The following is a 14,517-nucleotide window of genomic DNA, read 5'->3' as shown; positions in this document are numbered from 1 at the left end:
TATGTATCAGAGACATGTGGCAGTTGTGTCTTGGTCCCAAAAGCAGTGAGTGTCCCTACACCCCCAGCCACCTGCCCTCTCGCACTCACGGTCGTAGTAGCCTTTGACTGTGCACACGAGGCTGAAGAGCTGGATGACCCAACAGAAACTGCTCTGCATTTGCTCCACGAAGACACAGGACAGGAGCTAGGGGTGAGAGGAGGGTCAGCCAGCAATAGGGTTGGGTTTGGGGCTGGGCTGGGGCTGGACAGGCTGGCTGGCTGGCTGGCTGACCGAGAGCATGTTCTTGGAGATGATGACGGTGACATTGTAGAGGATGAGGCAGTCCCACAGCACGAGGCGGGTACGCGTCTCCTTCTGCAGCAGGGAGGTGCCGAAGAGCAGCAGGTAGAAACAGGCCAACAGGTAGCCCAGCCCGAAGACACTGATGCGCGTGGCCCCGGTGATGAACACCACCACCAGCACCAGCCAGAAGAGGTAGCGGAAGACGGCGACTTTCAGCATGTCGAGGTAGGACCTGCGGGCGGGGTATCACTGTTGGCTGGTCACCCCACCCCCAGCCTTGGGCCAGAGGAACCCCAGGAGGCACCTTTGCTGCAAGGTCAGCGCCCACCCCTTGTCTTGTCACAGAACCACTGTCCCAGTGCCTGTCCCAGGCTCAGTCCTAGCCAGGTGTGTCTGTCAGCCCTGTTGACCTGCCTATGCAGCCCCACTGAGTCCCCTGGCCCTGACCCAGCTCTGCAGGCTGGCGACATCCCGGAACCCACCTGCAGTGGATGAAATTGGGCACGGGGTTGGGCTCCCCCCGCAGAGGCTCCAAGTGGTCAGTGTTGACACCGGCCACGTGCTGCCACTCCTCAGTACGCTCAGCTGAGAATACCTGCCACTGCTGGGAGGCGCAGAGCAGCAGGAGGAAGTCACCTGTGGACACACAGGAGGCCGCTGCTGCACTGGCCCCAGGAACCATTGGCCATGTGGAGGCCTGGTACACCATGGGCACAGGGCACTGACCTGGTACCTGGACCAGAGAGAAGCGTAGTGTGTGTCGGGCTGGGCAGACATATGTGAACACCAGCAAATGATGTGCACACATGGATGTGGCTGTCAGGGACCATGCCTGCCTGTGTGTGTGTGCTGGCAGCTGTGCATGTACATGGGGCTCTATGATATACTACATGCACATCAAGAAATGAGCCAAAATGTACCTGACTGCATACCCCGTGGGCATCAGTCAGTGCCCCCTCTGCCCATTCAGTGCACACCTGTGTCCACACCTGCACACACGCCAGCAAGCGACCATGTTTGATGGCAGAGTGTACATATGTGAGGTGGGCCTCCTTCCCACAGGGATGTCCTGTAGGACTAGGCACACTCATGAAAAAAGCCCCCCATCCTGCTGGGGAACCACAGGATTAGACCAGCTGGCGAGGCCTGGACAGCATACCCCTGGCTGGCTCAAGAGGAGGGTCTGTGCTTGCCCATTGCCCATCCCCATGCAGAACCTCCTTGGCCTTCCATGAGGCTGGCAGGTGACGAATGTGGACGAGGGGCCCAGCTGGTGGGCACTCACTAATGAGGTTGGTGGAGTTGGGGGCCATGAAGAAATCAGGCAGGTACAGCCACTTGATGAGCACCGAATTTATGGGGATGGCCTGGCTCCAGCGCCATGGATAGTCTGTGGGCAGAAGGTGTGCATCAGGGCTCCGGACGTCCCGTCCCTTTCCCCATTTGTTGGCCTGCAGCCTCTAGAGCTCCAGCGACCACAGACTCATTCTTCACCCACACATACACATTCACACAGCCTCAGAAGCACCTCCTCTCTCATTTGGAGTCCTGAGAGCATACAGGTCCAGAGTTTCCAGCACATGCTTATGTACACAGTTCTCAGGCATGCTGTGCCCCAGGTCCCCATGGGAGGAACTGAGTGACAGCTAGAGGGCAGGCAAGTAGGCAGGGCAGCCACCCTGAGCAGTGGTGGGCCATGGTACAGATGGACCAGAATGAGCCATCATCATACACCTGCCAGACGTCTAAAAAAAAAGTGACAACACCAACTACTGGCGAGGATGTGGAAGACTTGGATCACACATATACTGCTAGTGGGGATGTAAAATGGGACAGCCTCTCCTGGGCATCTATCCCAGAGATATGAAAACTACGCCCACTCAAAAATCTATACACCGCCTGACCAGGCGGTGGCGCAGTAGATAGAGCGTCAGACTGGGATGCGGAAGGATCCAGGTTCAAGACCCCAAGGTCGCCAGCTTGAGCGCGGGCTCATCTGGTTTGAGCAAAAAGCTCACCAACTTGGACCCAAGGTCGCTGGCTCCAGCAAGGGGTTACTCAGTCTGCTGGAGGCCCAGGGTCAAGGCACATATGAGAAAGCAATCAATGAACAACTAAGAAGTCGCAATGCGCAACAAGAAACTAATGATTGATGCTTCTCATCTCTCTCCGTTCCTATCTGTCTGTCCCTGTCTATCTCTGCCTCTGTAAAAAAAAAAAAAAAAAAAAAAAAAAAAATCTATACACCAGTGTTCACAGCCCCAAACTGGAAACCACATGTCTCCCAGGGATGATGGCAAGGAAAAAGAACTAAGTATCGATACATGCCACAGCACAGATGCACCTTAAAATACTATGGAAAGAAGCCAGATCCAAAGGCTACATTTGTACAATTCTACTTGTATGACATTCTGAAAAAGGTAAAACTGCAGGGACAGGAAATGTCAGGGGTTACTTGGGGGTGGGGTGGTTGGGGGCGGATTGAATACAAAGGAACCAAACCCAAGCAGCTCCTTGGGCCAGTGCTGGGACAAAGCAAATGATGAAGCCAACAGCAAAAGAACGGAGTAGAACCCAAAGAACAGACATAAGTAAATAGCTAAACAAATAAATAATGGGGAGAAAAGACAGCTCTTTTCACACAAAGTGCCAATTAATAACTATAAAGGAATCAGGGAAATAGAAAATCACCATTAGAAAGCCAACTAATGGCCTTGGCCAGTTGGCTCACTCGGGCTGACATGCAGATGTCCCAGGTTTGATCTCCAGTGAGGGCACACATGAGAAATGACCATCTGCTCCTCCACCCCTCACTCTCCTTCTCTCTCTCTTTCCCTCTTGTGGCCAGTGGCTTGATTGGTTCAAGCGTTGGCCCCAGGAGCTGAGGATAGTTCAGCTAGTTCAGCTGGTCTGAGCATCGGCCCCAGGTGGGTATTGTCAGGTGGATCCCAGTGAGGGCACATGTGGGAGTGTCTATTTCCCCTTCTCTCACTTAAAAAAAAAAAAAAAAGAAGCTTATAGAAAGTCAATTGATAATTCCTGTGTCAGGATCCACCAGTGGATGCTAAAATTAGTTGATGAAAGCTTAAGGAGAAACAAAGTGTTTGTAGTCTTAGGTATCTTCCTCCAAATAAGCAATCACAAGGAGGGAAATACTAGCTTCACAGTAGAGAAACCCTGCAGACAGCACTATAATCCAGTGATGAAGGGAAGTGGCACCATGATGAGTCACACTGGCTTCATACGATGCACTGAGGTGGCCATGTCACAACCGTGTTTGTGACAAAAATGCATAACCTGGTCTAATGAAAAAAACACCAAACAGCCTGACCTGTGGTGGCTCAGTGAAGAGAGCGTCGACCTGGAATGCTGAGGTCACCGGTTTGAAACCCTGGGGTTGTACGGTCAAGGCACACAAGACAAGCAACCAATGAACAACTACAGTGAAGCAACTATGAGTCGACACTTCTCGATCCCTCCCAACTCCTTTCACCAAACAATCCCAGATTGAGGGAAATTCTACAAAATAACAGCCCAGTCCTCAAAAGTTTCAAGGTCATAAAAGATGAAAAAAGGTAGAGGAGACAGCATGATGAAATGCTCTGTGGGACCTGCATGGTGTCCTATGACAGAAAGTAAGTGGCAGTGGCCAAGCAGGGTGCCTACGGTCTGTGGTTCCATCAGCAGCCAGTCGCATTGCGCCATGCTGAGCTCTCAGTTTTGGTCACTACTGTACCTGGTTATGCGAGAGGCTAACAGCAGGGAAACGGGGCAAAGGGCATGGCAGCTCTATACGACCTCTCAGCTCTGTAAGTCTACACAAAAAGTTAAAAAATAAGATCAAACAAGAAAGGAATGATGTGCTGATACACAACCTTGAACGTATTCTGCTGAAAGAAGCCAGACTCAAAGGTGGCATGATGCGAATCCATTTCTAAGGCGTTCTGGAAGAGGCAATAAGAAGTGAGGCAGGCAGTGGGGAGGCGCTGCGCCGATGGGCAGGGCTTGGGGGCTGGACACTTCTGTGTCTGACGGGTATTAGTCACATGTTGAAGTGGCCACTGTGCAAGTGTTAAAACTTTGCACATGCCTGACCTGTGGTGGCGCAGTGGATAAAGTGTCAACCTGGAAACGCTGGGGTTCCCGGTTCAAAACCCTGGGCTTGCCTGGTCGGGGCACATATGGGAGTTGATGCTTTCTGCTCCTCCCCCTTTCTCTCTCTCTCTCTCTCTCTCTCTCTCTGCCCCCTCTCTAGAATGAATGAATGAATAAATAAATAAATAAAAATCTTTAAAAAAAAAACTTTGCACACTAAAAAGGGGGACTTTCGGGGGTGTGAATAGAGCCTCAGTGAGCCTGACTTTCAAAGGCAGTGGAGGAGCGTGTCCAAAGGGCCGGCCTGAGGGCTCTCATGGGCCACCTCTGAGATGCTCTGACTGTAAAAGGTGTAACAGAAATGGAGTAAATGTAACACATTTTTTGGAAAACTATGGATCTATTGATAAAAAGAAACAAATGGAGGGGGTGAGAAATCAAAGCTCTTTTCACAGCAAAGCCAACGAATAATAAATGAAAACATCCATTTTATAAAGTCCCACCACCGGCCTACTCAGGAGGAGTCAGGGGACGAGGACACTGCACACAGTGATGGCAAAAGGTAGAGCAGCTGCCCCTCCACATGGTGGGCTGCGGACCCCAGATCAGGCCAGGTGGCCCACTGGGCCCCTGGTCATGGGCCACACTGAGGACAGCAGCACCAAGTGTCATCTAGCAAATCCACACTCAGAGCTTTCTGCAAACCCACTGGTCTGATTAGGAAACTTCATGAGAGACAGAGGCTGGAACAGTCAGTGCTGAAGGAGATGAGAGAAGAGGACAGTTGAATGCAAATGTCAGGTCCTACATCAAGCAAACACTCACCAAGGACCTAGCCGCGAGGACAGACTGCTGAATACAGATGCACACCAGGTCAGCATCTTGTCCAGGGACAGACATGATCATGCCCTGGGGTGCAGATGGCACCTGCTCTCAGGAGGTGTGAGGCTTGGAGCCCCACGAGGGACCCTCATGCAACCAGAAAGTATACAACCATTCTTTGCACTATTTTCCCTAAATTTCAAAATAGAATGTTGGGGGAATATAGAAAGCAATGGATGCAGGGAGTCCAGCCAAGGGCCAGCACTGCCACCATAGAGATGGGGTGGCTACAATCAGGGGGTCCATGGAGAGAGCACCAGGGGCACCTGGGTGGGGCTGGGGGCTGAGTGGAGATGGACTCAAGGAGGCCAGGCTGCAGAATGGTGGGGAAAGGGGGCGGCAAACGCCAGGAGTGGGAGGAGCCCAGGGCAGGAGGGAAACACCCCTGTGCTCTTCCATGAGGCCACAGCCACGCACACCGGCTCACTTAGTAATCCTGCCCCGCCCCCTGCCCAGAGCCCGTGCCCCACGCACCGATGCACAGGGCTGGGGGGATGCCCAGGCAGAGCAGGTACTGGTACAGCAGGAAGATCGTCAGGAAGAGGCAGTAGTTGGGCCAGAGACGGGCGATGGCCCGGCGGCGCCGGCGGGTGAGGATGGCCACCAGCCAGCAGCCGTGTAGGATGACCATGAAGTTCATGCGCTGCCCAATCACATTCACGGCCATCAGGAAGCAGATCTGGGGGTGGGAGAAGCGGAGGCAGAAGATGAGAAAGGCAGACAGAGGGAACTGGAGAAGGGAACCTTCTTGGACCTGCCTCCAGGCAGCCTCGGGCCCAGCAGCCTGTCTCAGAGGGCCACAGACAGCACTGGGTGGTCGGGCAGGCTGGGGGCAGAGGACTCTGCCTCGAGGCCGCCAGGTGTTGTGCACAGAGTGGGGGCCTGTAGCCCAGGCTCAAGGCAGCTCACTCTGCCCTCCTGGAGGGATGGAGAGGCTGGACATATCTCCACCAGGCAGGGGGAGACCGAGGCTAGGGGGCTCTGTGGCAAAGTTGAGACTCTGACCCAGTCTCCAGCCTGAGTCCTGGCCCCCTGTCCTCACTCTACAGGCTGACCTCCCCCCAGAGACCTCACTCTACAGGCTGACCTCCCCCCAGAGAACCCAGTACCCTTGGTGGTCTGCCCTCTGTGCCTCCAGGCGGCCCCTGTGGGCCTGCACATGGCAGATGCTCAGCCAAAGCCCCACAGCGGGTGGCACGGCCCTCCAGAGGCTGAGCCCCACCTGGAGAGGGGTGTGGGGGTTGGTGCCCAGCCTCACCTCCAGTCCAAATTTGTAGAAAAAGAAGTTGATGAAGTACTTGGTGCAGCTAAGTAGGTCCCTGTCCAGCTGCTGGCGGGTGCCTTCAATGCAGACGGCCTGGGCGGGCAGCGGGGCCAGCTGGTGCTGCCGGCGGTGGTGCTCCTGGCGCCGGTACACAATGGCCTCGAACACCAGCAGCAGCAGGATCTGCAGGTGGTTCTGGGGAGGAAGACAGTCAGGCCCCTCTAGCCCTGCCCCCAGCCCCCGCATGCCCCAGTCCTCATGGTCCAACCCCACCAGCCCCCTTGACCCTGCTCTCACCTGGATGTAGCCCAGGTTTGGAAAGCCTTTCCGCACCCCAAACCAGTTGGCTGGGTCAACGGGCCCCCGGTACAGCAAAGACTGGTTGATCTCTGTCTTCTGCAGGTTGGTACTATTGGGGAGGGGCTGGGGAATAGGGGTCATCAGTACTTACACCCTAGTAACTTATATCCTAGTAACTGGACACTGACCCCAGGGACCACCAGCCCTGCCTTGAGTCCCTGCTCCCAACAGCTCCAGAACAGGTCTAGGCCAAACCACAGCTGCCCTCAGCCAGGGATATGGGGGTGCTGTCAGTTTCCGACCCACCTTAATGGAAAAGGGGAGAGGGTAACTAGGGATGGGGAGACTTCAGGCAGGGGCTGAAGGGTAGTAAAGAGAAAGCTCTTTACTTTCCCTGAGCAGCCTTCCCCTCCCCAGCCTGGCTGGGACACCCCGCTTCACTCGAGAAGACATCTGGCCTCAGCACCACCTCACTTCATGACCTATACTTCATCAGGGAGTTAGCCAAGTCAGGGTATTTCTCTGGCCCAAACACCTTGGCATTGGGTGTGGGTCCTCCATAGACCAGGTTGGAGGACACCTCCTCTAGGAAGCCCCTGGCCCTGAGGATGGCCCTCTGCATCTGTCCCTCCCACCCTGAGCTAATGAGGCAGCCCCTGAAGCCCTTGGCCCGCGGGAGGCTCAAAAGGCTTAGGGACACAGTGCCCAGTGGCCATACCTCAGTGCAGTTGTTGGAGTACTGGTGGGGGTTGACAACCTTGAGTTGGTAGAGCATCTTGCACACGATGATGATGCAGGTCCACACGGTGGACAGACAGGAGGCCATGGGCCGGAAGCGGGGGTAGGGCAGGGCGAACGCCCAGAGCACGACCAGCAGGAGGTTCATCACTGACACCTGTGAGACACCCGGGGCGGGGGGGCTGAGCCAGGCGGGGGGGGGCAGCTCCCTCTTCCGTGGGCCCTGAGATCCAGGGAGGCCAACAGGGCCCCTGAGTGACCCCACTGCAGACACGGAAGGTGTGTGTCCTACTCTCACCTCCTTTAGGGCCACCCAGACGGTGTACAGGGCCACCAGCTTGAAGATGTGCAGCTCCAGCAGGCGCCGCAGGAACACCTGCACGCGGGTGAGGACGGTGGAGAAGCTGGCGGACAGGTCCAGCAGTCGCTCAGCCACCAGGCCCCATTTGTTGGCTGCGGCTGTGGGGGGAGGGCCGGTAGTGAGAAGAGAGCAGACACGTGGCCCAGGGCTGTTCTGTCCTGTGTAGACCAGGCTCCAGGGCTCGTGGGCACTCCAGTGGCCCAGCTCTTTGGCACCCCCCACTCACCTCTCATGAGCTGTGCTCCACCCTCTGACTTACCTTCTGGGAACTGCGTGGCCTGGTGGGGGCCAGCAGTGCCTAGCCCCTCTTCCCTAGGGGCCTCCTCTTCTTCCTCCTGTTGCAACAAGGGGGTCCCGCTCACTGCGTCCTGCCTAGGACAGGGCCCCAAAGTGTCACTTCTCACCAGTGCTTCTGGGCGGAGAGTAGACCCTGTCTGCACCCCCTCCTGCCTCTGCTGGGTGGGGAGTATTTCTGCTACAGCCACAAGGTCAGAACATGCAGCCCAGCTGATATTCCACTGCAGAGACCCCCCTGGGTGCAGAGACCCCTCTGGACCCAAGGCCCCTTGGCATTTGAAGGTGATGGCCAGGGCCTTTCCATGCCCTGGGTCCTCTCATCTGAGGCCTACCAGCCTCCTTTCCCCTCCCAGACAAGGCCCTTCTCTGTGCTGGTTCAAGGTGGGGACACTTTGAAAAGCCTCCTGCCCCTTCTCCACCACCAGCCAAGACCACAGCCCGCCCCCCGCAGGGGCAGGGGCACCTGTGAGCCCAGCGCGGGCGGCAGGCACCGGGCAGGGGCACATGCTCCAGGTCGGTGAGCTGCATGAAGGGCCGGTGGAAGTAGTGCAGCTGCAGGATGCAGGCGAGCAGGAAGAAGCCAGGGATGAGGATGCTGGAGAAGAGCTCGGACACACTGAACTGCTCTAGGCCCAGGTCCCCCAGCCTGTGGAGGGGACACCGTCAGCACAGCCGGCCCTGAGGGCCCCAAGGCAGAACCTTGGGACTGAGAAGTGAGGGGCTCACGCCCAAACCTCACCCACCTGCCCCCCCACTCGTGACTCACTGCTCATCAGTGAAGCCTGTCAAGTTGCGCCAGTACATGGGGAAGTCCTGGAACTGGAAGGTGTAGACGGCGATGAGCACCAGCATGGTGTAGGCCACCACCAGCCACCAGAACACCTTGAGCAGCTTCCTCCACAGGCTGTAGTAGACCTGAGGGACGAGGTGTGTAAGCCCCCGGCAGCGAGGCCTGGCTGCTTGAGGGTCCCATCCCACCCGCCCCACGTACCTGGAAGAGGGTGAGGCAGAGCAGGAAGAGGAACATGTACACGATCTTGTAGACGACGAGGCGGCCTGCGAAGCTGACCACGATGAACATACCGGCGCACACGTAGATCCAGTACTTGGCGTAGAGGCCCGTGACCAGATCCCCCAGGCTCCGGAACAGCGCCTGAGTCCGTGTGGGCTCTGGGGGCCAAGCCAGGGGGCGGGGGTGTGACTTTGGGGCCAGGCAGGAGGAGGCTGGCCCGGCTGCCCCGCCCACTCACCTGTGTTCCCCACAGTGACCTCCATCAGCGCGGAGGCTGTCTTCTCCTTCCGCAGCAGCTTCTCCTTGACAAACTGGCGCAGCAGGAGCCAGAAGGTGAGGGTATAGAGCAACTGGGATGAGGTGGGGCAGTGTCACTGAGCGGTGGGTGGCCTAGAACGCCTTCCAAAGCCAGGGCCCAACCCAAGAAGATGTGGGCAGGGGAGAGACCCTCAGCAAGGAGGTGACCAGCCCGGCCCTAGACAGGAACAAGCTCACCCTGTCACACACACACCAGCACACAAGTTCATACACAAGTATATATATTTACACATTAGGCTCACATATCTGCACACATATGTATGTATGTAGAGGTTCACATGTTTTGCACATGTATCTGTATACACATGCTTACACATGGGCTCGAATATCTAGCACAGTGAGATATGACCAACTGAGACCCAGGGACAGCATGCGACACTAACAGAACCTGTGTGAGAAAGATGGGGACAGCGCCCCCTAAAACACAGGTCATACCTTATTCACTCAAGCAGCTACTCTGGGCTGGTCAATAGGGACCTCATGGTGACCACTACATAAGGTCCTGCCCTCCTGGAGCTCCCGCCCCCTGGGAGCCAGCCCATCCATAGACTGGCACCATCACAGGTCCTCACGCAGAAACCCAGGGCACCAGCACGCACTCGCAGGTGCCCTGGGCTGAGGGGTACTCACCATGGCACCCAGGTCCAGGCAGGGGTAGTGGGTGTGCTCCAGCCCCAGCTGGCGCAGGCTGACAGGACCCAGGGTGGTGGGCAGCTCGGCACGCAGGTCCATGGCCCACACGTAGCGCAGTCCGCACAGCACCAGCCCGTAGAGCAGGATGAAGGGCGAGCAGAGCATGGCCAGCTGGTGGCGGCTGCGCACAGTCCAGATGAGGCAGGCCCAGAGCAGCAGCACGAAGGTCAGCCAGCTGTGGTAGGTGATGCTCCACACCTGGATGGCAGGGGCTGCTAGGCATGGCTGCACGGTCTACCTGGCCCAGTCCCCACTGCTTTCCCAGGATGTCGAGGCAGCGGGGCCCCTCAGGAGGTGCTCAGACAGGAAGGCGAACATGCCCCATCAGTGTGGAGCACAGTGGCACGGGACACATGCCCCCCTCATGTATGCACACATGTTCATACACACACACACTTACAAACACATTCACACATACACATGCTCACATACACAGCTGTGAGCTGGCCAGGGTCATTCTTGGCCCGGCAGGACACAGCTCCATCCATTTCTGGTGAGGAAGCACCAGGCTGCAAAGCATGGGCCACCATCCACCTCTCAGTAAGTGTGAGGGAGCGCGGGCAGAGCCCACCCAGGCTGGCTGCTCCTTACCATCATGGCGATGAGGGCGCACACATAGCTCTGGTTCATGATGAGGTGGCCCAAGCCATGCAGTGGAGAGGTCTCTCTTGGCCCAGCCAGCCTGGGACGCACTACAGGGAAGGGGCAGGGGTCACCTGGGGAGCTCTGACAGCAGCAGGCCAGAGCCCCTCACCCACACTTGACTTTGCCCTATAACGTGCGTGGCAGGGATACTGGAGCAGCAGCCCAGTGCGAGGAGGGAGGCACTTGGCACGTGGTAGGCCCTGGGAAAAGAAAAGGCAGGCTCCTAGCTGGCACTGCCTGCAACTGTCATGTGACCCTGGACAGTCTTTGCCTCTCTCCAGGCCTCGCATTCTAACGCTCTGAAAGGCAAGGATAGACAAGATCGCTCTGACAGACAGCCACTCTGGGCCTCTGGGTTCGGCCAGGGCAGAGCGATCAAGTCTTCCTGAAACTCAGAGGCAGGAAGGGAAAGGATGGGATGAGAGACCTGGGGCCCTCCATCCCTTGTAGGTCAGCAGTATGGCCCCAATTCCCACACAGCTGGAGGGGCAGACATGGTGAGATGACCCAATGGCCACCAGGGGGCAGCATCAGTGTGCCCATGGAAGGAGGTGTGTCCCTTGGCTACCATGGGTGCGCAATACTCACAGGGGCGCTGCTGGACCGGGCTGTGGCTGGTCAGGTCATGCACAATGCAGTTGTCCGTCTCAGGGTCAGTCCCCATGGGCGTGGGCATCATGCGCTGAAGAGGTGAGCCAAGACCCGGTGAGCCCAGAGCATGGGCAGGTGGGCTCAGCCCCACCACTAAGCCCAGTGTCCTCACCTGGGCAGTACCCTCCTCCTTGGCAGCTGCATCCCTGGCCACACCCTGGGGCAACTGGTCCAACTCAGTCAGCTCCACCTCCCGCTCCTCAACGCCCCCAGCTGCTAATTTTGTCTGCAGAGATCAGAGTGCAGACCAGAGCAGAGGTCAGTTCCCCATCTGGCCCAAGAGCCACGACCTGAAGGGAGAGGGGGTCTCCAGAGGTGTGAAGGCAGAGGAGGGGTGCTGGCTCTGGGCACCCACCTGGTCTGGCGGGTGGTGTGTGCGGAGCTTCAGGAGTGAGGTCACAGTGTAGTACAGGAGCAGCAGGATGCCGGGGCTCACATACACGGGCCAGGTGTGGTTGGTGTTGAGGACAAGCACGTTGGAACTGGAGCAGTTTGCATGGGCCACAAAGTCCTTAAGACCGAAAACCCTGCCCAGAGAAGGCATAACACTGACTTCTGGCCGGGGAGGAGAGGCCAGGTGGGCAGGGCCAGGATTAGGGGACAGAGCAAGCCCTATTCAGGGGAGCCCTCACCTGGCCCAAATGCCTGCAGGTGGGAGCATGTCCTGGGCGAAGGGCATCTGGTAGCAGTAGAGGCAGATGAGATGGCCAGCGCCAAAGCAGCCCACCATGACGCAGAGTGTGCTGAAGCCCAGGGGGCTGATGGGAAAGTGGCAGGCCCACCAGGTGCAAATGCCCAGGAAGAACAGGAAGTAGACACTGGAGAAGGCGGAGGGGTGGGCGATGCCTGCAGAACCAGACGGAGGCAGGCAGGGTCATTCCTGGCTGGGGCTGTGTGACCTCTGTCTTAGTGGTCAGCAGGGAGCTTGGCACGTGCCAAAACCCCTGCTGGTGTGACGTTCGGGGCTGGGATCCCTGCGCCCTGCCCAGTGAGTACCTGCCAGCGCGAGCAGCACTATGGCCAGGGTCCGCCCAGCGGCCACTAGCAGCCAGTGGGCGGTGATCCGAAACCGGGCAGCCAATCTTGACCTTCGCTTATGGGCAGGGGCTCCGGTCGGAGAGCCAGTATCCACTTCCCTGTCATCATCACCCTGCCAAGGTCACAGAGAGGGATAGAGGTCAGGGGCACAGTACTCAAGCCACCAGGGAGGAAGGGGAGGCTGCCCCTGTGAGAGGCTGCCAGCCTGAGTGTAGATTTGTGCTGCCCTCTGCAGGCTTTCCTGGAGGCAGCCCGCCCAGCTCCAGAACACACTCCTGCCAAACCCTTGCACATATGATGACTGACTCATGCATGCTGACCGTGGACTATTCTAGAATCCCTTAAGGGCTTCTTCTTTATCTCCTCACTTAGACCAAGAGACCTCAAGGACAGGCAGTCCCCACAGATTTCTGCATGAATCCTCAAAGTTCCCCGGAGCCCTGTTCAGCTCCTGAGAAGCCCCAGTGGGGATTTTTAGGAAAAAGGGAAGCAGTGCACACACACTGTGCACATCACTCTACAGTTTACAGAGCACCTTTGCACCGCTCTACCTGGTTCCACGGGCTGAAGCAGCACTTTCCTTATAAGTGAAGAAGTGGAGGCTCGGAGAGGACCCCAAGTTACACGACTGTATGCACCCTGCTCCCTCTCTGCTGCCCCTGGGGCCTCCGGAGAGGGAGGGATGGGCCTCCAGGCGCATGGCCAGGTGCTGGGGTCTCCTGGTGCTCTGGCCAGCTCTTCTGGAGGCCAACCCTCTGGACAGATGGAGGTGGTCAACTGCCCAGGAGGAAACAAGAGGCCCTTCCAGGCCTCCCCAGCTCGTAGAAGGGACAGAGATCCAGCAACGCCTGTTCCTTTGGCCCTACCTCAAGGTTTCCTGGAACGGAGCTGTTTCCTGGACATCAGCAAAAGCCAGGGCGAGGCAGAAAGAGTGGACTCTGAGTCAGATGCCCAGGCCTTGCCCCAGGTCCCCATCTGTAAAATGGGCTCCCTGCCTGTGCCTTTCCCAGCCACTGCAGCAGCACTGGCATCTGGGCTGAGAGCACAGGCTCTGGATCCATGCCACCCAGTCACATCCCAGTGCCAGTCTCCCATCTGGGCAGCCTTGGGCAAGTCACCTACCCTCTCAGTTTTCCATCCATCAAATGTAGATGGGGACCAGACAAAAGAGATGAACCTCATAGGTTCTGTCCCCACAGAGCCTGGGGGGAAGGGGAAGGGAGGCCCCAGGGAGGTACGATTGAGTTGTTCCTGGAAGGAGGAGATGGAGCAGGCCAGGAGAACAAGACTATGGGACATTTAGGACCCTGGGTATCAGAGCAGGACCCAGGACACTGAGGTTAGAACTTATAACCAGGGTTCCCTCTAGACCAGTGGTCCCAACCTTTTTTGGGCCATGGACTGGTTTAATGTCAGAAAATATTTTCACGGACCGGCCTTTAGGGTGGGACAGATAAATGTATCACGTGACTGAGACAAGCGTCAAGAGTGAGTCTAGCCCTGGCCAGTTGGCTCAGTGGTAGAGCGTCGGCCTGGCGTGCAGAAGTCCAGGGTTCGATTCCCGGCCAGGGCACACAGGAGAAGCGCCCATCTGCTTCTCCATCCCTCCCCCTCTCCTTCCTCTCTGTCTCTCTCTTCCCCTCCCGCAGCCAAGGCTCCATTGGAGCAAAGATGGCCCGGGCACTGGGGATGGCTCCTCGGCCTCTGCCCCAGGCGCTAGAGTGGCTCTGGTTGCAACAGAGCGACGCCCCGGAGGGGCAGAGCGTCGCCCCCTGGTGAGCGTGCCGGGTGGATCCCGGTCGGGCGCATGCGGGAGTCTGTCTGTCTCTCCCCATTTCCAGCTTCAGAAAAGTACAAAAAGAGTGAGTCTTAGACGGATGTAACAGAGAGAATCTGGTCATTTTTTAAAAATAAAACATCATTCAGACTTAAATATAA

The 14,517-nt window shown here is 57.3% G+C and overlaps 1 protein-coding gene across 3 annotated transcripts in view; it reads right to left on the bottom strand.

Annotated features, from left to right (window-relative positions):
• PIEZO1 (piezo type mechanosensitive ion channel component 1 (Er blood group)) overlaps positions 1-14,517 on the bottom strand; it is a 75,472-nt gene that overhangs the window by 10,238 nt on the left and 50,717 nt on the right. For all 3 annotated transcript variants that reach the window (XM_066242973.1, XM_066242975.1, XM_066242974.1), the window contains exons 6-26: positions 12,538-12,691; positions 12,174-12,387; positions 11,897-12,068; positions 11,654-11,767; positions 11,479-11,572; positions 10,837-10,937; positions 10,183-10,443; positions 9,473-9,584; positions 9,214-9,392; positions 8,989-9,137; positions 8,686-8,868; positions 8,185-8,297; positions 7,863-8,023; positions 7,545-7,721; positions 6,824-6,949; positions 6,521-6,721; positions 5,737-5,941; positions 1,571-1,675; positions 768-921; positions 274-517; positions 90-186 (exon numbers count right to left, since the gene is read on the bottom strand). In XM_066242973.1, coding sequence (XP_066099070.1) covers positions 90-186; positions 274-517; positions 768-921; positions 1,571-1,675; positions 5,737-5,941; positions 6,521-6,721; positions 6,824-6,949; positions 7,545-7,721; positions 7,863-8,023; positions 8,185-8,297; positions 8,686-8,868; positions 8,989-9,137; positions 9,214-9,392; positions 9,473-9,584; positions 10,183-10,443; positions 10,837-10,937; positions 11,479-11,572; positions 11,654-11,767; positions 11,897-12,068; positions 12,174-12,387; positions 12,538-12,691 — 3,316 coding nt within the window. The remainder of the gene's footprint in view (positions 1-89; positions 187-273; positions 518-767; positions 922-1,570; positions 1,676-5,736; positions 5,942-6,520; positions 6,722-6,823; positions 6,950-7,544; positions 7,722-7,862; positions 8,024-8,184; positions 8,298-8,685; positions 8,869-8,988; positions 9,138-9,213; positions 9,393-9,472; positions 9,585-10,182; positions 10,444-10,836; positions 10,938-11,478; positions 11,573-11,653; positions 11,768-11,896; positions 12,069-12,173; positions 12,388-12,537; positions 12,692-14,517) is intronic.

Source organism: Saccopteryx bilineata, chromosome 9 (genome assembly GCF_036850765.1).
Source record: "Saccopteryx bilineata isolate mSacBil1 chromosome 9, mSacBil1_pri_phased_curated, whole genome shotgun sequence".
NCBI classification, from domain to species: domain Eukaryota; kingdom Metazoa; phylum Chordata; class Mammalia; order Chiroptera; family Emballonuridae; genus Saccopteryx; species Saccopteryx bilineata.
The sequence above is the reverse complement of the archived record's forward strand: the minus strand, read 5'-3'. Positions and strand labels throughout refer to the sequence as shown.